At 40.6% G+C, this 22,131-nt stretch overlaps 1 protein-coding gene across 3 annotated transcripts in view; it reads right to left on the bottom strand.

Annotated features, from left to right (window-relative positions):
- Positions 1-22,131, bottom strand: part of LOC308385635 (uncharacterized protein) — a 102,851-nt gene that overhangs the window by 4,081 nt on the left and 76,639 nt on the right. Inside the window, exons 1-3 of one of the 3 annotated variants that reach the window (XM_080864716.1) lie at positions 21,096-22,034; positions 18,797-18,902; positions 8,965-9,561 (exon numbers count right to left, since the gene is read on the bottom strand). The exons of 1 other annotated variant lie outside the window; for it this stretch is intronic. In XM_080864716.1, coding sequence (XP_080720842.1) covers positions 8,965-9,561; positions 18,797-18,814 — 615 coding nt within the window. In that variant the 5' untranslated portion in view covers positions 18,815-18,902; positions 21,096-22,034. Of the gene's footprint in view, positions 1-8,964; positions 9,562-18,796; positions 18,903-21,095; positions 22,035-22,131 lie in introns of those variants that run through there. One more of the 3 variants, XM_080864713.1, reaches the window with a different exon arrangement.

Genomic DNA, 22,131 nt, shown 5'->3' with positions numbered 1-22,131 from the left:
TGTGTAGTTTGCAATATTTGCCTTTATTTATCTGAAAAAGTCTCATGTTCCTTAAGTACATCTACCCTGTTGAACTTATTATGGGAAATAAATATTTAAATAAAAACAAGCTGCTGATTATTTCACATTTTACTTGTGAGCAACGGCACATTTAAATCTTACAAATATAGTTATTTGGCTTATATCGTGATAGATATCGTTATCGCCTGAAATGAAAAAAACATATCGTGATATGAAAAAATCTCATATCGCCCAGCTCTAATACGGAATAAAGACCAAAAAGGACAAGATACATACTGCTGGATTTATTGGACTGTGAACATTCATGCATACCAGTGACATCGCGTCACCCCCGTTAACGACCACCTCAGTGGCTTCAAGCGTAGGCTTAGCCTCTACATTAGAGTCACAAACTCCTTTTCTTTGGGGAAAAGTTTGTGCCAACTTCGCCGCGGTGTTTTGGAGACTCGGCGCAAGCAGGAAAATTAAAGTCTGAGTGATCGATCGCCGCGGAGAGCTGAATGCCGTTTGGAAAGGTTACCGTGGAGGTTTCACGAGGAGCGGACAGCTGGACTAGCGGTCTGTCAGCTGACGACGTGGAATGCTTGGCGATTGTTCCGTGGATGTTGGAGAGGACTCAGAATTCTTCATCGGAATCAGTACGGCGCCCAACGCAAGGTATGAGTAGCGCTACTAATAAATGGCCATTTATAAAAGTGTGCACACTTATTTAAGAAGACGTAATTCCAATGCATTGGTGGTCAACCCAAATAAAACTGATTTATAAACAAACTTTCGCATGTGCGCATAAACCCTCAATACTTGATAAATATTTGAGTTTTGGAACATTTGAACTATGGACACAAATAAAGCTGCTGACAGGCCCCCGGAGCCTGCTGCAGAATCAGCTGTGCAAAGTAGCAACGCCAGCAAGGCTGGGACACATCCAGAAAAGGAAAAACGAGTGGTGAAATTGACTGCTAAGGCACTTGCAGAGAGACTAGACAGACTGCAACGTGATAGAAAAGCTAAATTAAATAAAGCTAATAATTTAAAAGAGAGTATAAGGGTCTCAATGGAAAAAAATGAAACTTCTATGGTTAAAGCATCATTCAGTGATTTTGTTGGTTTGTGTAATGAAGCAAAAACAATTCATGGTTCATTGATGTGTTTGTTACCAGATGATGAAAAAGAAAAGCATGAAACATGGTTTGGTTTTGGGGCAGGGATAGCTCAGTAGGTAAAGTGGTCGCCCCATGATCGGAAGGTCGGCGGTTCGAATCCACTTAACGGCTACCCTGAGGTACCCCTGAGCAAGGTACCGTCCCTACACACTGCTCCCCGGGCGCCTGCTTAGTGGGCTGCCCACTGCTTCACTGAGTGAATGGGTCAAATGCAGAGAAAAACAAGTAATTTCCCCATGGGGATCAATAAAGTATCCATTATTATTATTATTATTATTATTATTATTAAAGCAAAAACAATGCATTATGATGAGTTCACTTATGAAGTGAAAGAATGGTTGTCAGGTTGCGAACATTTACATTTAAAGGGTGATCATGGTGTTGATGATGGTGTTAAGCCAGAGGACAGTGTTTCAAATGTTGTTGGTAAATCTTCAGTCACTAAAAGCTCATCTAGTGGTAAAGTGAGCACAACTTCTTCTGCCAAAATCAAAGCAAAAGCAGAAAAAGCAGCATTACTCGCTCGTATGGCAGTCCTAAAAGAGAAGCATGCTTTGGAGGAGCAAGCGCTAAAGCTAAGGAGGAAACGTGAACAGCTTGAGCTTGAAGCGTTGCTTTCTGCCTCTTCTGCAAAGTTAGCTGTTCTCCAAGCTGCTGAAGTTCAAAGTATATCTAACATATCATCCAATGCTATGAATTCATATTATGAAAAGGAAATCAAGAAAACAGCTGCTTCAGCCACAGTCAAGCCTAGTACACCAGTCAATGAAGATAAACCTGCAGTGCAAATAGTACAGACTGAAAGCAAAATATCTGCAATGATCCTGCCAGGAACGGAAATCGAAAGTGAGCCACAAGCTCAAACGGTCATCACAACACAATTTCACAATGTGGATCCTCCATCGCCCAGGTCAATTCCTACAGCGGCAGAAGGACAGTTGGAGGACATTTGTACCATTTTACAAAGACAAAATGAAATAACTGCAACCCTTGTTCAGCATCAGCGTGCATCGTCATTACCATCCAGGAAAATACCTGTATTCGATGGTGATCCTCTTCAGTACATCTCTTTCATTAATGCGTTTGAACAAGGAGTGGAAGAAAAGGCCAATAAGAGGGACTGCTTGTATTATTTGGAGCAGTTTACAACAGGACAGCCGAGAGAGCTGGTACGCAGTTGTCAACATATGGCTGCAGGACAAGGCTATATACAAGCAAAGCAACTGCTCAAAGAACACTTTGGAAATGAATATAAAATTGCAACTGCTTATATTGACAAGGCGTTATCTTGGCCTGCAATTAAAAATGAAGATGTGAAATCATTGCAAGCATATTCCCTTTTCTTATGTGGGAGTTGTAATGTCATGAAAACATTGCAACATATGCAGGAACTGGACATGCCAGTGAACATGAAAATCATTTTGTGCAAGTTGCCATATAAAATGAGAGAGAAATGGCGAGCGTTTGCATATGATATATTGGAAACCTCTAAACACAGAGCTCGGTTTCAAGATTTGGTTGCATTTATTGAAAGGCAGGTGAAAATTCTTTCGGATCCTTTGTTTGGGGACATTCAGAATGTAACGTCAACAATCCCTGTCTCAAAGGTTGACAACAGACTGAAGTCACAACCAATCAAACAAATTAAAGGGAACAGCTTTGCTGCTACAGCCACACCCATGAACATGAATAAAACCTACAGCACGGAAAGGCTGATTACTACAACAAGCCATGACTTTACAGTAAAGCCATCTTGTGTCTGCTGTACTCAACAACACACACTGGAGGAGTGTCAACAGTTTCGGCGGAAGAAGCACAGAGACAAAATGCTTTTTCTAAAGGAGAAAGGGCTGTGTTTTGGTTGCTTAGGTGCTGGGCACATAAGCAAGGACTGTGCTAAGCGTTTGATATGTAGAACGTGTGGTAAAGGTCATCCCACTGTCCTCCATATTGATAACAATGGTGTAATCCCTGAATGCTATGGAGAGCCCTCCTCTTCAAAGAATGTAAAAACTTGTGGTCATACAGGGGCCGGAAGAGAAAGCGGTTTGCTTTCCATTCTGCCAGTTCAAATAAAGTCTGTTAAAGGTAGTCATGTCATACAGACATATGCTTTTTTAGATCCTGGCAGTTCAGCTAGCTTCTGTTCAGAGCACCTCATGCAAAAGCTAAATCTTGTGGGCAAAAGAACTCAATTCCTGTTACAAACGATGGGTCAAGAAAAGGTAGTCTCTGCCCACTCACTTACTGGTCTTGAAGTTTCTGGTTTAGGCAGCAATGCCTTCTATGAACTTCCAGAAATCCTAACACAGGAAAGGATGCCTGTCACCACGGATAACTTCGTAAAGGAAGAAGATCTGATCAGGTGGCCATATCTGTCAAAGGTTCAAATTCCCCACATAATGGCTAATGTGGACCTGTTGATTGGATGCAACGCTCCCAAGTTATTGGAACCATGGGAGGTCATTCATAGCCAGGGGAATGGCCCATATGCTATAAGAACAGCATTGGGTTGGGTCATAAATGGGCCCATGGAAGATGGTAAAATCAAATCAAATCAAATCAAATCACTTTTATTGTCACATCACATGTGCAGGCACACTGGCACAGCACATGCGAGTGAAATTCTTGTGTGCGAGCCCCACAAGCAACAGAGATGTGCAAACACAACAACACAAACGAGCAAAATACAAGAATGGCCAACCTGAAACTAATAAATATATGTACAATATATAATAGTGTATGCATTTCTGGATGTGTATACTAAATATTTTCCTACGTGTGTGTGTGTGTGTGTGTGTGTGTGTGTGTGTGTGTATACACATTTTTACAAATTAAATAGTAAAAAAAAAAAAAAAAAAAAATTATATATATATATATATATATATATATATATATATATATATATATATATATATATATATATATATATATATATATTATAATAATAATAATAATAATAATAATAATAATAATAATAATAATAAAATATACAGAGTTGAATATGTGCAGAACAAGTGGCATTTATATACAGTGTTGAGTGCATAATGTTGAAGTTCCAGTAGTGAAGCTGAGGTGTCTATGACGTGTTCAGCAGTCTGATGGCCTGATGGAAAAAGCTGTCTCTCAGTCTGCTGGTACGGGACCGGATGCTGCAGAACCTCCTTCCTGATGGAAGCAGTCTGAACAGTTTATGGCTGGGGTGACTGGAGTCCTTGATGGAGTCCCCGCTTTCCTCAGGCAGCGCTTCCTGTAGATGTCTTGGAGGGAGGGAAGCTCACCTCCAATTATCCGTTCAGAGCACCGCACTACTCGCTGGAGAGCTTTGCAGTTGTAGGCGGTGCTGTTGCCATACCAGGTGGTGATGCATCCAGTGAGGATGCTCTCAATGGCACAGTGATAGAAGGTCCTGAGGATGCGGGGGCTCATGCCGAATCTTTTCAGTCTCCTGAGAAAGAAGAGGCGCTGCTGCGCCTTCTTCACTGTTTTGTTTGTGTGTACTGACCACGTAAGATCCTCAGCCAGATGTACTCCAAGGAACCGGAAGCTGCTCACTCTCTCCACAGCAGCGCCGTTGATGGTGATGGGGGTGTGTACTTCTCTGCACCTCCGGAAGTCCACTATTAACTCCTTTGTCTTTGCGACGTTGAGGGTGAGATGGTTGTCTTGACACCAGTGGGTCAGGGCGCTGACCTCCTCCCTGTAAGCCGTCTCATCACCGTTGGTGATAAGACCCACCACTGTAGTGTCGTCCGCAAACTTCACAATGATGTTGGAGCTGTTAGTGGCTGTGCAGTCGTAGGTGTAGAGTGAGTACAGGAGAGGGCAACTTGGACAGCGAGCACCCACCAACAGTTGTAAATAGGATATCTGTTTGTAAGCTGGAGGAGATGTTGAAAAGTCAATATAACTATGACTTTAATGAAAGGGTTACAGAGGAAAAGGGTTTGTCAAGGGAGGACCTTAAGTTCATGAAGATCATGGAAAAATCTGCAACAATGGAAGACGGACACTACTGTTTGAAGTTACCTTTTAAAAAGGACAACATAAAGATGCCAAACAATTTTTCCATAGTTAAACAAAGATTGCAAAGTCTACAACGAAAACTTCTCAACAATGAACAGTTGCATAAAGAATATAAAAACTTTATGGACGAGATGATAAGTAATGGATATGCAGAGCAAATACCTTCACAGCATCTGTCTTGCGAAAATGGAAAGAAGTGGTACATCCCTCATCACGCAGTTTACCATCCCAGAAAACGATCTATAAGAATTGTATTTGACTGTGGGGCATCATTCCAGGGGACATCATTAAACAAGCAGCTCTTACAAGGTCCTAATCTCACAAGCACATTGCTTGGGGTTTTGCTTAGATTTCGACAGGATCCAGTCGCATTTATGGGTGACATAAAGGCAATGTTTTATCAAGTTAAAGTTGCCAAAGAGGACAGAGACTTTCTGCGTTTTTTAGGGTGGCCAGATGGAGATCTGAGCAAGGACATAATTGAGTTTCGCATGACTGTTCATCTGTTCGGTGCAGTATCTTCCCCGAGCTGCGCCAGTTTCGCTTTGAGAAAAACAGCTGAGGACAATCAAACTGAATTCCTAGACAAGGTATGTGAAACGCTGAAAGAGAACTTCTATGTGGACGACTGTTTAAAGAGTGTGGCCTCCACCTCAGATGCTGTTGATTTGGTCAAAGATCTTTCAGCACTCTGTCAAAGGGGAGGATTTACACTGACCAAGTGGGTCAGTAACAATCGCACCCTGTTGCAAAGTATCTCTGAGGAGCAAAGGGCTAAAGACTTGAAAGAATTAAATCTTGACAGAGACAAACTTCCGGTAGAAAGAGCTCTGGGCTTGCAGTGGTGTGTGGAAACTGATACATTCAACTTCAAAATGGATATCCCTCAAAAATCCTGTACTAGGCGTGGAATGTTATCAATATCAAGTTCCATTTACGATCCATTGGGATTTCTTGCACCAGTCCTGCTGCCTGCCAAAGGAATGCAGCAGGAGCTTTGCAAAAGGAAACTGGGATGGGATGAACCAATACCCCAAACCATGTTGCAAAGGTGGAAAGGTTGGCTCAGTGATTTGCAAAGGCTTTCCCATTTCAAGGTTAAAAGGTGTATACAACCAAGAGAGTTTGGACCTCTCTCACATGCACAGCTACACCATTTTTCAGATGCTGGTGAATCTGGATATGGAACCGTGTCATATCTGCGCATGCAAGATAATAGGAAATCCATCCACGTCGCATTCTTGATGGGCAAGGCAAGAGTAACACCTCTAAAACCTGTCACTATTCCACGTCTGAAACTAACAGCTGCTGTAGTTGCTGTCCGAGTGGATCTCATGTTAAGGGCTCAGTTGAGAGTGAAACTCGAGCAATCTATATTTTGGACAGATAGTACATCTGTACTCAAATATATAATGAATGAGGATAAACGATTCCTTACCTTTGTGGCAAACAGAGTCTCATTCATTACAACTGCAACTAAACAATCACAATGGAGATATGTAAGCTCAAAGGAAAATCCAGCAGATGATGCTACAAGAGGGCTCAAGGCTGGGAACGTTGTTCATAGCAGCCGCTGGTTCGAAGGACCAAGCTTTCTGCAGAAGCCAGAAAGTGATTGGCCAACCAATTTAATGGAATGCTCCTTAGAACCAGAGGACCCTGAAGTCAAAGGTGAGGCCACAGTAAATGTTACTCAGGTAAAAGACTTGCTTGATGCTACATGTCAATTGATGGTGTACTTCTCAGACTGGAGAAGGCTCAAGGTTGCTGTTGCTTGGTTCCTTAGACTAAAGGCAATCCTTCGTTCAATGAGGGATAAGAAAAAAGGACCGCAACCTTACTCAGATAACCCAATTTGTAAAAGTACTACAAAGGAGAAAGTAAAGAAACCGCAGCTGTACAGACTATCTTCAAAGGATCTTCTGAAAGCTGAGCTTGCCATTATTAGATTTTGCCAGCAACAACGATTTGGAGAGGAGATTGCTACGTTGTCAAGTGGGGAAAGTTCTGTGAGCAGGCACAGCTCAATTTATAGATTAGATCCTTATCTTGACGATGAAGGCCTCTTAAGAGTTGGGGGACGACTGACAAAGGGCTCCTTACCAGAAGAAACGAAGCATCCCCTTGTTCTTGCAAAAGATCAACATGTAGCAAATCTCATCCTAAAGCACATTCATCAACAGCTTGGTCATAGCGGTCGTAACCACACCTTATCCATACTAAGGAGAAGATACTGGATCACAAAGGCCAACTCAGCTGTAAGGAAGGTTATCGCAGAATGTAATTTTTGCAGGAAATATCATGGAAAAGCCTTGGAGCAAAAGATGGCAGATTTACCCAAGGAAAGAACTTTGCCAGATAACCCACCATTCACCAATGTCGGAGTTGATTACTTCGGACCTATTGAAGTGAAAAGAGGACGAGGTACAGCTAAACGCTATGGAGTCATTTTCACCTGTTTAGCCAGCCGAGCAGTGCACTTGGAAGTGGCTAGCTCTCTAAACACAGATGCCTGCATTAATGCTTTGTGCCGTTTCGTGAGTCGAAGAGGTCAAGTCGCTCACATCCAATCGGACAATGGAACCAACTTTGTCGGAGCAGACAGAGAGTTAAGGGAGGCTCTTGAATCGCTGAAACATACCCAAATAGCGGATGCTTTGCGACACATTGGAATAAGATGGAGTTTTAATCCGCCTGGAGCATCACATCATGGTGGAATTTGGGAACGGATAATTCGTATGATCAGAAAGATTCTGAGATCCGTTCTTCAGCAACAACAGTTGGACGACGATGGATTAAATATGGTTCTATGTGAAATTGAAGCAATTTTAAATGACAGACCCATCACAAAGCTTTCTGATGATCCAAAAGACCTAGAGCCACTTACACCAAATCACATCCTCCTGATGAAAGGAAAACCATCTTTACCACCCGGACTATTTGACCCTCAGGATATGTATCTGAAGAGAAGATGGAAACAGGCTCAGTACATCTCAGATCTTTTTTGGAAACGATGGATACGCGAATACCTGCCTTTGTTACAGGAGAGACAAAAATGGAACCAAAAGAAGAAGAATCTAAAACCTGGAGATATAGTCATTATAATGGATTCTTCTGCACCACGTGGTTCCTGGCCACTTGGAAGAGTTCTGGAAGCCATTCGTGACAAAAAAGGACTTGTGCGATCTGCACGTTTAAAAACAAAGACTAATATTCTGGAAAGACCTGTAACTAAACTTTGCTTGTTACATGAGACTGTAATCTAAAAGTGTGTTACTTATGTTTATTTATGTGAATGTATAGGTCTAAAGTAGACTGTATTAGTGGCTCCTTATTTTCTTTGTGATTAGAATTGCCATGTCTGATAGCCATTTCAATTAGGGGCCGGGGTGTAGGCGCCATTCTTGGGTTAATACCTTATGTGGTCACTAGAGGTCACCTTTTTCTGTTTTGATTATGTAATGTAAAGGTATTTAAGGTAGACGCACGTAATCGGCGTCAGGTGTGTCATTGAGAAGGCAAACAGTTTGTGACCGTTGCGCTGTTATGCTATGTCGATACGGAATAAAGACCAAAAAGGACAAGATACATACTGCTGGATTTATTGGACTGTGAACATTCATGCATACCAGTGACATCGCGTCACCCCCGTTAACGACCACCTCAGTGGCTTCAAGCGTAGGCTTAGCCTCTACAAGCAGAGTTGTTCCAAACAGTCAGGCTAAAATGACAAGATAAAAATCTAAATACATACCTCACAGTAACTGCACTTGTAGAGTCCCTTTCTGGTGTGGATCTGTTGGTGTTGTCTCAGGTAACGTGGAGCTTTAAAAGTCTTCTCACACAGGTCACATTTATAAGGTCTCTCCACATTGTGGGTAAACATGTGTTGTTGTAACTGCCTGTTGGTTATAAACTGTTTGCCACACTGTTCACAGCTGTACACATAATGTCTGGTGTGAATGCGTAGGTGTGCATTTCGACTCTCTATGTGGCTGAAAGTTTTTCCACACTCGTCACAGCTGTATGCCTTAATTCCAGAGTGGGTAACTAGATGATTCTGTAAGCTCCTACTGTGAGTAAAAGCTCTGCCACACTGATCACAGCTGTACGCTTTAACTCCACTGTGGATGAGTTGGTGTGATTTTAGGGCACTCTTCCAGGTAAAAGACTTTCCACACAAGTCACAGCTAAACGCTTTAACTCCAGTGTGGATGACCTGATGACGTTTTAGTGACTCCTTCACAGTAAACTTTTTCCCACACTCGTCACAGGTGTGTGTTTTCTCTCTCTTTCTTCTGTGAGGTTTGTCGGCCTCCTGAGAGCGCGGACTTCTCGCTCCATGTTGGTCCTGCAGTGACAGAGATACAAACAGAGGCAGTGAGTGAAATGCAGTCGTGGAACAAACTCAACCTTCAAACTCCCTCCATTAACACTAGTTTTAAACCTGAAGGTGGAGTGTGGCACCAAACACCTTAAAGGTCTCTTATCCCCACCTGCTGGTAGTTCTAACACATTACATCCAACCTGCTGTTAAAAATAATTCATGACTGTTCAAACTCTAGATCATGCCCTCCTGCTAGGGCTGAGCCATATTACCGTATTTTCACAACCATAAGGCGCACTTAAAAGTCTTAGATTTACTTCAAAAAGTACGGCGCGCCCTATAGCGCAGTGTGCCCTGTGTGTTGTAATGAGGACGTAGTAGAGAACGCCATGAGAACGCTAAAGGGTGAAGTGCGTGCGTTGACTTTATCGCACATACCTGTATAAAAGAACAGGTATGTGCATTATGTGGAACATCGTTTTTTTAACAACCCTGAAAATGGCAAAGAGACACGCTTACGAAGCACAGTTTAAACTGAAGGCCATCAGCTATGCGGAGGAACATGGAAATCGAGCAGCGGCGAGAGAATTTAAGATTAACGAATCGATGGTTCGCAAATGGAGGAAGCTAGAAAACAAGCTCCGGCAGGTCAAGAAAACGCAGCTGAGTTTCCGTGGACATAAGGCAAGGTGGCCCGAGTTGGAAGAAAGACTCGAGCGGTGGATCATCGAGCAAAGAACGAGCGGGAGAAGTGTTTCGACGGTCACCATTCGGCTAAAAGCAGTTTCACTAGCTGAAGAGATGAACATTGAACATTTCCAAGGAGGTCCGTCTTGGTGCTTTCGTTTTATGAAACGGTGCCATTTTTCCATCCGGACCAGGACTACGGTAGCGCAGCAACTTCCAGCGGATTATAAGGAAAAGCTGGCCATCTTCCGCTCCTACTGCAGCAAACACATTGGCGACAAAAACATCCAGCCCAGCCACATTACAAACATGGACCAGGTCCCGCTCACTTTTGACATCCTGGTGATTCACACTGTGGAGAAGAAGGGGACCAACACGGTGGCGATACGCACAACGGGGCACGAAAAGTCTTCTTTCACTGTTGTGCTTGGCTGCCATGCTAATGGACAGAAACTGCCGCCTATGGTGATTTTTAAGCGAAAGACTTTGCCTAAAGAGAAGTTTCCAGCAGGAATCATCATTAAGGCAAATGAAAAGGGCTGGATGGATGAGGAAATGATGAAAGAGTGGCTGAGGGAGGTGTATGTAAGGAGACCAGGTGGTTTTTTCCACGCATCACCATCGCTGTTGATCTGTGACTCTGTGTGCCCATCTCACAGCCGATGTGAAAAAACAAGTGAAACAAATGAACTGTGAGCTTGCTGTCATTCCGGGAGGCCTGACAAAGGAACTCCAACCGCTGGACATCGGTGTGAACCGCCCGTTCAAAGTAAGGCTGCGAGCGGCCTGGGAGCGATGGATGACCGGTGGAGACCACAGTTTCACTAAGAGTGGAAGGCAGCTCCGGGCGAGTTACGCCACAATTTGCCAATGGATTGTAGATGCTTGGGCTAACATGTCTGCTGGCACTGTTGTTCGAGCTTTCGCAAAAGCCGGCATCATTTCCGAGGAGCCGCACGGCACGGAAAGTGACTCTGACAGTGAAGAAAGTGAACCTGGCATGTTTGATGGAGATTTAGCGCAGCTGTTCAATTCAGACACAGAGGATGAGGACTTCGATGGGTTTGATTAATGATAAAAATGTGAGTACCAAACTTTGTTTTGCTCCTGCTTTATTTTTAAATACGCACACTTGTATGCTTGTGTGTTGTTGATGATGACGATTACCGGTAATAGAAATTTGAGTAAGGTACCGAACTCAGGTTTGCTCCCGCTTTATTTTTAAATACGCATACGGTACTTGTATGCGCCCTATAATCCAGTGCGCCTTATGTGTGTGTTAAATACAGTAATGGCACACATAACTGAGACTGCGCCTTTTAGTACAGTGCGTCTTATGGTCGTGAAAATACGGTATACCGTTCACGGTAATACCGGTATAATGTTAGGCAACGATAGGAAAATGAAACATCGCAATAGAATGGGAGTAAAACGCGCATGCGCAGTGCCTTTGTTTTCATACGCACATGGCCGATTGTTGAGTGAAACAGATGAACCAGAATTGGTTTGTAAAATGGTGCAACTTCCGTGATGTGGAACTGATTTGGTGTTTGTCCGTCAGATACACAACAAAGCACATTTTTTTGCAGAACATGCAAGCGGCCGTCGTATTTGTCGGACTAAGATGCTCTTAAATCTGGGAGTAATGTGGGTCCTAAACTCCATATGCTTCAAGTCAAACGAACACTGCAGCATCACTGAGAGTTAAAAACTGTCTTAATTCTTTCATCTTTAATAAAACGATCAGCATTGCTGCTTTACCAGGTGTAACTATGATGTTTAACTTCCAGGTATCGATGAAAACAAAAGTTATTACATTTAACGGAGTTAGAAGTTAGCAGGAAGCTCGCTAGTTTCGCTAGTTACCTAAGCATGATACAGCATGTTCTGAAAAAATTCAAACGTACAGCTCTGCTATCACTTCCAACATAAATGAAGACAGGAAACTAAACAGCAGTGACGTTTGTAGGGTTACTGAAGTTGGGCTAGCTGGTATATAATGATGTGCTACGTGATCGCTAGCGACACAGCTATGTTAGCATAACATAAACAGTGAAGCTGGAGGACGAACACTAACACTTTTCCACTTATAAAAGTTAACGTGAAAGTTCCTCATGGTTAGAGACAAATGCAATCGCATGGCAGGATGCTGTAAACGGACCAAACTTCAGTCAGGAGAACTGAGATAATCCATCCACAATACAAGGTTAGTCATTAATATACTGCAACAACATGGGAATAGAGCAGCTGCCAGAGAATTCAACATTAATGAATCAGTGCTACAGAAGTTTCACGTTTGCTCCGGCAGTGATGGCTAGGTAGCCCACTGCTTTGTCTATGCTCGCTTGCAGATTCTGGATAGAAAGAAACAATGAAGGAAAGAAAGATAGAAGAAATGTAAGATAGGCTTCTACTGCACCACAGCTTCTGTTACCTTCAAGGACTCTGCATCACAGCTAACGAGGCTAGCAGCCAGGCCACGCAGGGCTCCACCACCAGCTAACAAGGCTAGCAGCCAGGCCACACCAGGCTCCATCACCAGCTAACGAGGCTAGCTGCCAGGCCACGCCTGGTACCAACAAACAGCCAGTGAGGTAATTGCCAGGACAAGCCGGGCTTCGGCAACCCTCAAGGGTGCTTCGCAACCAGCGGGCCTTAACGCCGTTAAGATGCCGCCTAAGAGGGGCAATGTTAACGTTAATGAGGAGGAACTGGAGGACATAAAGAAATCCCTAAACTTTATGTCTGAAGAAATAACAACAATATCAAAACAACAAAAACTGATACTCAATTTAATGGATGATATTAAAGAACTAAGAAGGCAGAGCGAGGAAAAGGACAAGAAGATTGCTATGCTGGAAGGACGGGTGTCAGATCTGGAACAATATTCAAGAGTAAATGATGTGATAGTGACAGGACTGGAAACCAAGCATCAGACATATGCACGGGTAGCAGCATCAGAGAGAGGGGAGCCACCCGAGCAAGAGCTACGCTCTTTGGAAGAGCAGGTAATGGCCTTCTTTAAAAGCAAAGGTATCGAAATGGACAGTAAAAATATTGAGGGATGCCATCCTCTTCCGAGGAAAAACAAAAATCAAATACCTGCCATTATCATTCGTTTTGTTAATAGAAAACAGAAAAAAGAACTGCTCAAGCAAGGAAGAAAGCTAAAAAGGTACAAATGTTTATTTAAATGAACACCTAATCAAGAAAAATGCAGACATTGCAAGACAAGCAAGAATATTAAGAAACTTGGACGTCAGACTGTAAAATATTCATTAAGTTAAATGGAACACTAGAGCAGGCTAAGGTTCTAGTCATCAAAGAGATGACGGAACTAGAAAAATATAACTGAAAAATGCTAAGCAGTGCTAAATATGATGGGACCGTCCAAGTGCACAACCAACGCAGATGTCTGACAATTTTCAACTAACAACTCATATAGATATTGAAAATAAGACATTGATGTATGACAGCAACATAGATCCTGATTGTAATTTCTTTAACAATAAGACAAATGAATGCAATTATTATAAAAATGAGCAACTTCAAAAGGAATTCAAGGTAGAACAGGGTATAACAATGGTTCACTTTAATAGTCGAAGCTTATATGCAAACTTTCAATCCATCAAAGACTACATAACACAGTTTGAACAGCCATTCAATGTGATAGCCATATCGGAGACCTGGATAACTCCTGGAAAAGAAGAAGACTTTAAAATAAATGGATATGAATTCCTTCATGTAGACAGGATCAACAAGAAAGGAGGTGGGGTGGCACTTTACATTGATAAAAACCTAAAGTACGAAAGAATGGGAAGAATGACAACTGTTATTGATGGAGTGATGGAATGTTTATCAGTGGAAATAAGTATGGAAAAAAGGAAAAACCTAATTGTCAGTTGTATATATAGAACACCAGGATCTAAGATTGAGATATTTAAGGATAATATGGAGGACTTATTTACAAATATAAATCAGAAAAGAATGTTTATTTGTGGGGACTTTAATATTGACTTATTGAATCCAAATCATAATAAGAGTACAGAAGAATTTATTGATTCCATGTACAGCATGGGTTTATTTCCACTGATAACAAGACCGACCAGAATAACATCTCATTGTGCAACTCTATTAGATAATATATTTACAAATATAATAGAAGGAAATATAAAAAGTGGACTGTTAATCAATGATATAAGTGACCATTTACCAGTCTTTGCATCTTATAATTGCTATTATAAAGTGAACAACGATGGACATAAGATTATTTACAAAAGAATAAGAACAGAGGAGACATTAAATTGTCTTAGAAATGAACTTTTAAAGCAAGATTGTAATATTGTATATGAACAAACAGAAGTTAATAAAGCTTACGAAGGATTCTTAAGAACATTTAACACATTACTTGATAAAAACTGCCCAGTAATTGAAATCAATAGGAAACTCATCTATGCAGGAAGACCATGGATGACTAAAGGACTACAAAATGCCTGCAAAAAAAAGAATACCCTATATCGAGAATTCATAAAAAAGAGAACAATAGAAACTGAAAGTAAGTATAAAACTTACAAAAATTAATTAACTAATATAATGAGATCCTGTAAAAGAGAGTATTACATTAAAAGGTTAGAACACAATAAAGATAACACAAGAGATATATGGAATGTATTAAACAGTATAATCAAAAATGAATCAAGGAATAATGATTACCCTGGGTACTTTATAGAAGGGACAAGAAGTATTAATAACATGGAAGAGATAGTAAATGGCTTTAATGAATTCTTCGTAAACATAGGGCCAAAACTGGCAGAAGAAATAAAGGTTGATGGAATAGAAAGGGACACTGGTGAAAATATTGAAAGGAATAGTAGCTCAATGTTTTTAAGAGCAGTGGAAGAGAAAGAGATTTATGACATGGTTAGAGGACTTAAGAACAAAACCAGTACAGACTGGAATGATATTGATATGGTAACAGTAAAGACAGTTATTGATGGTATTGTAAAACCATTAAAATATATATTCAACTTGTCGTTTCAAAAAGGAGTTTTTCCACAAAAAATGAAAGTTGCTAAAGTTATTCCCATTTACAAAACCGGTGAAAGGCATCATTTTACAAACTATAGACCAGTGTCAATACTCTCCCAGTTCTCTAAGATACTGGAAAAACTCTTCATAAAAAGATTTGACAGTTTTGTGGAAAAATATGAATTAATGACAGATAGTCAGTATGGGTTCAGAAACAACAGATCAACAGCTTTGGCACTGATAGATCTAATGGAAAAGATAACCGAATGTATGGATAATAAGAGGTATGCGCTCGGAGTTTTCTTAGATCTAAAGAAGGCGTTTGATACTGTTAATCATGAAATTCTATTAAAAAAACTGGAAAAGTACGGGTTTAGGGGAGTTGTTTTGGAATGGTTAAAAAGCTATGTAGGGAATAGGCAACAATATGTACAAATAAATGAATATAAATCCAATTTGATGGATATAGCTTGTGGAGTACCTCAAGGTTCAGTATTGGGTCCAAAAATGTTTATTATGTACTTAAATGATGTCTGCAGAGTATCGGAGATTTTAAAGTTTATAATATTTGCAGATGACACAAATATACTGTGTTCAGGTGTGGAATTGCCACAGGTTTTGGGGATGATCACACAGGAATTAACGATATTAAAGAAGTGGTTTGATATAAATAAATTATCATTGAATCTAGATAAAACAAAATTTATGTTGTTTGGAAACGAAAAGAAAAACATCAAAGTAGAAATATGTGTTGACAATGTATATTTAGAAAGAGTAAATGAAATAAAATTTCTTGGGGTGATCATTGACCACAAGCTCTGTTGGAAGCCACACATTACTTATGTTCGGGGGAAATTGGCACGGGGCATTGCCGTCCTGGGGAAAGCAAAGCATATGTTGGATCAGAAAGCACTGCACATTTTATACTGTGCTTTACTACTGCCATATATGAGCTACTGTGTAGAGGTCTGGGGAAACACATACAAAAGTAACACACAAACAATAACTATAATACAGAAAAGGGCCATTAGATTAATGAATAATGTGGGGTACAGGGACCATACAAATGCACTCTTTGTCAAAATGCAAGCTATTAAATTCCAAGACTTGGTGAAGCTTAAAACAGCGCAAATAATGTATAAAGTAAGAAATAAATTGCTTCCAAAAGAAATCTGTAAATTGTTCATAGAAAGAGAAGGTGGGTATAACTTAAGAGGGAAATGGAATTTAAAAATTCAAAGTGCTAGAACAACTTTAAAAACAATGTCTATCTCAATTGCAGGAGTTAAATTATGGAACAGTCTAACAGAAGAAATAAAAGACAGTAAAAACATAAAACAGTTTAAAGTAAAATATAAAAACCTAATTTTAAATAAGTATAAGAATGAAGAAAACGGGGTTAACCCAGGACGGTAATGTTGCTGGTAATGGTGTTGTGGTTCTTTTTTGGGTTTTTTGGTTTTGGTTTGTTTGTTTTTCCATAACTTGTGTATCGGCAAATATACACATTCTGTATTTATCATATGAAAGAAACTATACTGTGGAGGGGCATGCTAATTTCTTGTTTTTGATTGATGTATGTTTTTTTTTTTTTGCTTTATTTTTGTTGCATATGTTGTTTGTTTAATTTAAAACAAAAAAAAAACAATTAAATGAATGAGAGGTAAAACTTAAGGGGGTAGGGACAAATAAGTAAATACTTCTACCTACTCCTTTTTCAAACAAATAATGGAATAATAGTTTGTAATGATTGTGAAGGCACATGTTTGAAATAAAAATGAACTGAACTGAAGGAAGCAAGAAGAATGAGTTTAATAAAGTTTGATTTATCTGACTGCTTTGTTTCGCTTAATGTGCCTTATAATCCCGTGCACCTTATGGTCCGAAAAATACGTACTGCACACTGCAGTTTAATGTTGCAAAGCACCTCTTTTTAACTTCAGTGGATATTATACATGGTTATGCTCAGGATATGTCAGCCAATTTCTACTGGAAATGACTTTTGGTTAAACTTTCAGCAAGGAATTTGCATTTGCACTGTTACATTTTTATAAAGCTTTAATGTACATAAAAACCAGCTTCTTGTTTAAGTGAAAATAAATGGAAGGTTGTCTTTTTGCGCTAGTAATGTTGTGGAGTTGTATTTTGTCTCGCATCAATTATATCGTCAGTTATATCGTTATCGCAAATTTTCAAATATATATCGTGATAAATATTTTTGGCCATATCGCCCTGCTCTAACTCCTGCTGTACACAGTTATTAATGCTAGCATGCTAACACACTCAGAAAAGTAATAAATGTTTACCAAGTCTATACTTTTTTGTTTCCTGTTTCCTATTATATATTTCTATCATTTTGTCATTTTTCAATATTAATAATTACAATGTAACATTTAAAAGTTGATTCAGTGAAGGAAAATATTTTACTTTTGCTCCCTACATGAGAAAATGATAAATGGTAAATGGCCTGTATTTATATAGCGCTTTACTAGTCCCTAAGGACCCCAAAGCGCTTTACATATCCAGTCATCCACCCATTCACACACACATTCACACACTGGTGATGGCAAGCTACATTGTAGCCACAGCCACCCTGGGGCGCACTGACAGAGGCGAGGCTGCCGGACACTGGCGCCACCGGGCCCTCTGACCACCACCAGTAGGCAACGGGTGAAGTGTCTTGCCCAAGGACACAACGACCGAGACTGTCCAAGCCGGGGCTCGAACTGGCAACCTTCCAATTACAAGGCGAACTCCCAACTCTTGAGCCACGATTGCCCTAAGAAAATTGTGGCTCAGAACAAGAAAATTGTATTTTGTACTCCTTACATTTGCAAAACAGATGTGTTACTTTTAAGGCATGTGAGGGGTTTATTTCATCACTGCAGGCATCAAACATCAAACCAACTTGAGAAACGGGAAAAGAAACACATGAAAGACAATCCTGATCGTGTACTAATCACCAGGGTATGAAACATAAAAAGAGATGAAAGAGGCAAAACTGTGAGTCATAGTCAGGAGTTAAAGTGAGACGTTGTTCTTCTTTCTTTTTTGCACAGCACCTGAACAAACAGGTAATTTCAAATGCAGCGTTTCTATCAACAAACATCAGCAAACACACAAACTGTTCGTGTGCAGTTTGTCTCACAGTGTGTTGCTGGCTAAAGGTCCAGCTGCTGCACATCACAGGGAGAGAAAAGAAAGAGAGCTAACTTCACTCAGAGATGGAGAAAGATAAGACACACAGGACAGGAGAGGAAGAAGAGAGGTTAGATTTAAAGGGAAGGACTGCTCAGTGGGATTTGATCAACTGGAGATTAAAGCTTACATGTAAGTCCTCATGTGTTGAAATCAGATATTGGGTCTGTACATGTGACATTATGTTTTTTCATAAACTGAAAGATGCTGCAAAACAATCTGAGGCAGATTATTTAGTGAAGTGATTGTATATATAATAATATACAACACAGTGATATAACAGGTTGGGAGGATGAGAGTTTTAGACGTGACTGATTATTTGGTGAAACTGTGATACTTTCCTCACCTCCTGTGTTGAGCTCATTGTTTCCTCTGTAGTGACTCAGCTGAGTCCAGATGGCTGAAAATGTTCCTCTGCTGCTCCGTCAGACTCTTCTCCTCCTGCTGATCAGCTGGGACACAAAACAGATCTTTGTTAGGCTCCACACTGCACTGAAGAGTCAAAGTGTCTCATATGTTCATCTGACAACACAAAGTACAAATTTCACTCTGATTGCTTGTAGAAATCTTGTGAGACGTGTTGTGCTGCAAAGTGAGGAAACTCTCTCACTCACTTATACTTCAGGAGGAACTTTGTGACATTGGCTCTAATATTCTAAGCAGCCCTTTACTATGACAGGGCCAGAAAGTCCTATTTGAAGGTTTGGGAGAAGGACCATGTTAAAGGTGGATTGGGGTTTATACACTTTGTTATGATACAGGTAAGGCTGTAAGAGCCTGAGAAGGTGTCCTGAATGAAGCTCTAAAACCAGTTTTCAGCTAACGACTCTGCTTCAGTCTGGAAAACAGCAACTACAAGTTTAAAGACTCCATCAACAATTCACACCCAGCAACAGCCTGAACAGCTCCTCCTGTGGTTTCCACAAACAGGGACAGACATGTTACTCCCCCACCCCACAGTTTCCACACCTTCAGCTAGGGCTGCACGATTAATCGTTAGAAAATCGCGATCTCGATTCATACTTATGTGCGATCTAATTTCCAAACGACAAAGATTAAAAAAAAAAAAAAAAGAAAGAAAAAAGGACGACGATTGTACCGCATTTTGATCCGGGACGTACTCTGCATGAAAACAAGCGCTCACTCTTCCTGCTCAACAAATGACATGGGCGGAGCCTTATACCACGTGATACAGAAGCTGTGCCGTGTGATGCTAAAATTAGCAGGGACAAAACAACGGAGAGCACGTCAGGGATGACGAGAAAGTGACAGGAGAAAATCTGTCCCGGTCAACCACCCAAACATCAATAACGGGAACCTTATACAGCGCTTCCCTATACCCGTCGAACTCCCGCAGGCTATTACTTATCACCTGACCAAAGATATGGCTCCCATCAACACTGTGCAAAACGAGGGATTTAGGAAAATGATCAACACCCTAGACAAACGCTACACGGTGCCGTCCCGCAACCATTTTTCTATTGTTGCACTACCTGCTCTATACACGCAGTGTCGAGCAACGGTGGAGACGGAATTCCATTTGTTGTTTTTATGTTCAGTCTCAACTGTTACGAAGTTGATGTGCAGTTAATAAGCGCAATAAAAATTTATACTGGAAAAGAAAATCGTGAGAGAATCGTGATCTCAATTCTAAGCCAAAAAAATCGTGATTCTCATTTTATGCAAAATCGTGCAGCCCTACCTTCAGCCCCCCAGTCCCACCACCTCCACCATTCCCCAAACTTTGATTATTTTCATCTAGACGTAGTTTTTTGTGGGAGAAACATTTCGTCACTCATCCAAGTGACTTCTTCAGTTTCAGCTGACTGCAGCTTTCCTCAATCTTCAACAGAGCATTTGCATAATGACTGAAACGAGCACCACTGAAGGAACAATGGGCTGGGAGGTCAGTTATTGAGCATTAATATGCAAATTCTCATGAACATTGATCAACAACCTCTGATCAAATGCTGTGATTGCAGCGACTCCCCAACTCTCTGAATGGTACTCATGGCCATTGATCAGCGGTCTTTGATTAATGAGCTTTGATCAGTGGTTTCAGTGCTTTCCTTCCTGCTTTGACTGCAGCTGTGTTTGACACAGGAAGACATTATTACATTCTTCACACTCTCCTGCACATTAACCACCACAATATATTTTATTCTCTGTGCTTTCAAATATGAACACTGTTTACTTTCATCTCTGTTTCATTAGTTTTTGTTAACATCTTCCTGTGCATCACTTTACAGCAGCCACACTCATTAAAATGAGCCTTTGTAGGAGTTCACTTCCTCTCATGTGTTCATCCACAGCAGCTGGACAATAAAGTTTATTGTGACCCTGATACTGCAGCAGATCGCTCTCATCCATTTCCTGTTATCACTTCAAATAGAAATGAGGCTGTAGAGGTTTGGTGCAGGCAGAAAAACAGCTGCAGGGACAATGAAAAGACTTTTCTGCTCCAACTTCTCCCAGCATGCTGAGCTAATGATTAGCTGGTGTTTTTCTCCAAACACTCTCTCACTCTTCTCTCAACGTGTTCACAATAAACTGTGAACAGACACCGAGGAGAGCAGCAGAAGACCTCATTCAGGAGCTAAACTCAACATGAACTGAACTCACAGTAAAGTTAGCTCGGTGCTTACCTTTAGATGAGCCCACAAACCGAGAGAAACTCCGCGATGAAGCTGCAACTCTTTCCAAACACAGGAAACAGATCAGGGAGCAGAGACCCACGTGGTTCACGCTGATCTCGGCTACGATCCAGGAGACAAGGGTGGGCAGATCGATGCAGATATCGATCCAAACGGTCGTTTAGTTTGTTTTATCATCTAAATTCACTCTTTTACTTGCTTTGGATGAAAAAATAGCTCCGTCTGTCATCCCGGAAGGCGCTTCGTCTTCTTTACATCGTTTATTGGCGGTTGTCAAACAACAAAATTGTCCTTTACTGCCACCAACTGGTGTGGAGTGTGAACTGGCACGTCGACCCTCAAATGCACACAAACAATTTACTGTGTTATAAAAACTGGAATAAGGCCCGATAACCTTACAATAAGATCCAGTTTCAGTTTAATGTTTATGTTTTGGATCAGTCGCCCTCTCACAGTGTAATATTTCCTCTTCTCTTTGATCGCCCAAAGACGTGGTGCAGAATATGCCATGAAAATCATTTGTTTGAAGCCAGCTCACCTCCTGCAACCAGAATACGTGCTTCTTTTGCAGTTCAGACTACTTCTGACATTTCTGTGGAGGAACACCAAAGTAATTGCTGAACCCTCTGGGGTCCAAGTATAATTTGCCATTTTTGACTGCTTTTGATTTTTCCTCTATATTATTATTATTATTATTATTATTATTATTATTATTATTATAAAAACAGTTTATCTCGCCTTGTTTGGTATAATCTTTTCAGCACAACCTCAAATATCTGAAATTTGAGTTATTTTTTACATTTCGGCATACTATATTAGCACAATTTATCTAAGTTCAAGCAAAAATTCAAACTCAGAGTAGAAAAAAGTTACATTTTTTCCTGTGAAACCCATAAAAATGTTTGAAGAATCATTTTCATAACTTGAAATGCAAATACAAAATTGTACATTTCTAAAAATTCTGCACATGTTTTGGAAACAACAGTTATCTGGTACTATTCGCTTAAAAATGCAGCCAATCCCTCAG

Source organism: Rhamphochromis sp. 'chilingali' (genome assembly GCF_963969265.1).
Source record: "Rhamphochromis sp. 'chilingali' genome assembly, chromosome: 18".
Taxonomy (NCBI): Eukaryota; Metazoa; Chordata; class Actinopteri; order Cichliformes; family Cichlidae; genus Rhamphochromis; species Rhamphochromis sp. 'chilingali'.
Note: the sequence above shows the minus strand (reverse complement) of the source record. Positions and strands in the feature narration are given on the sequence as shown.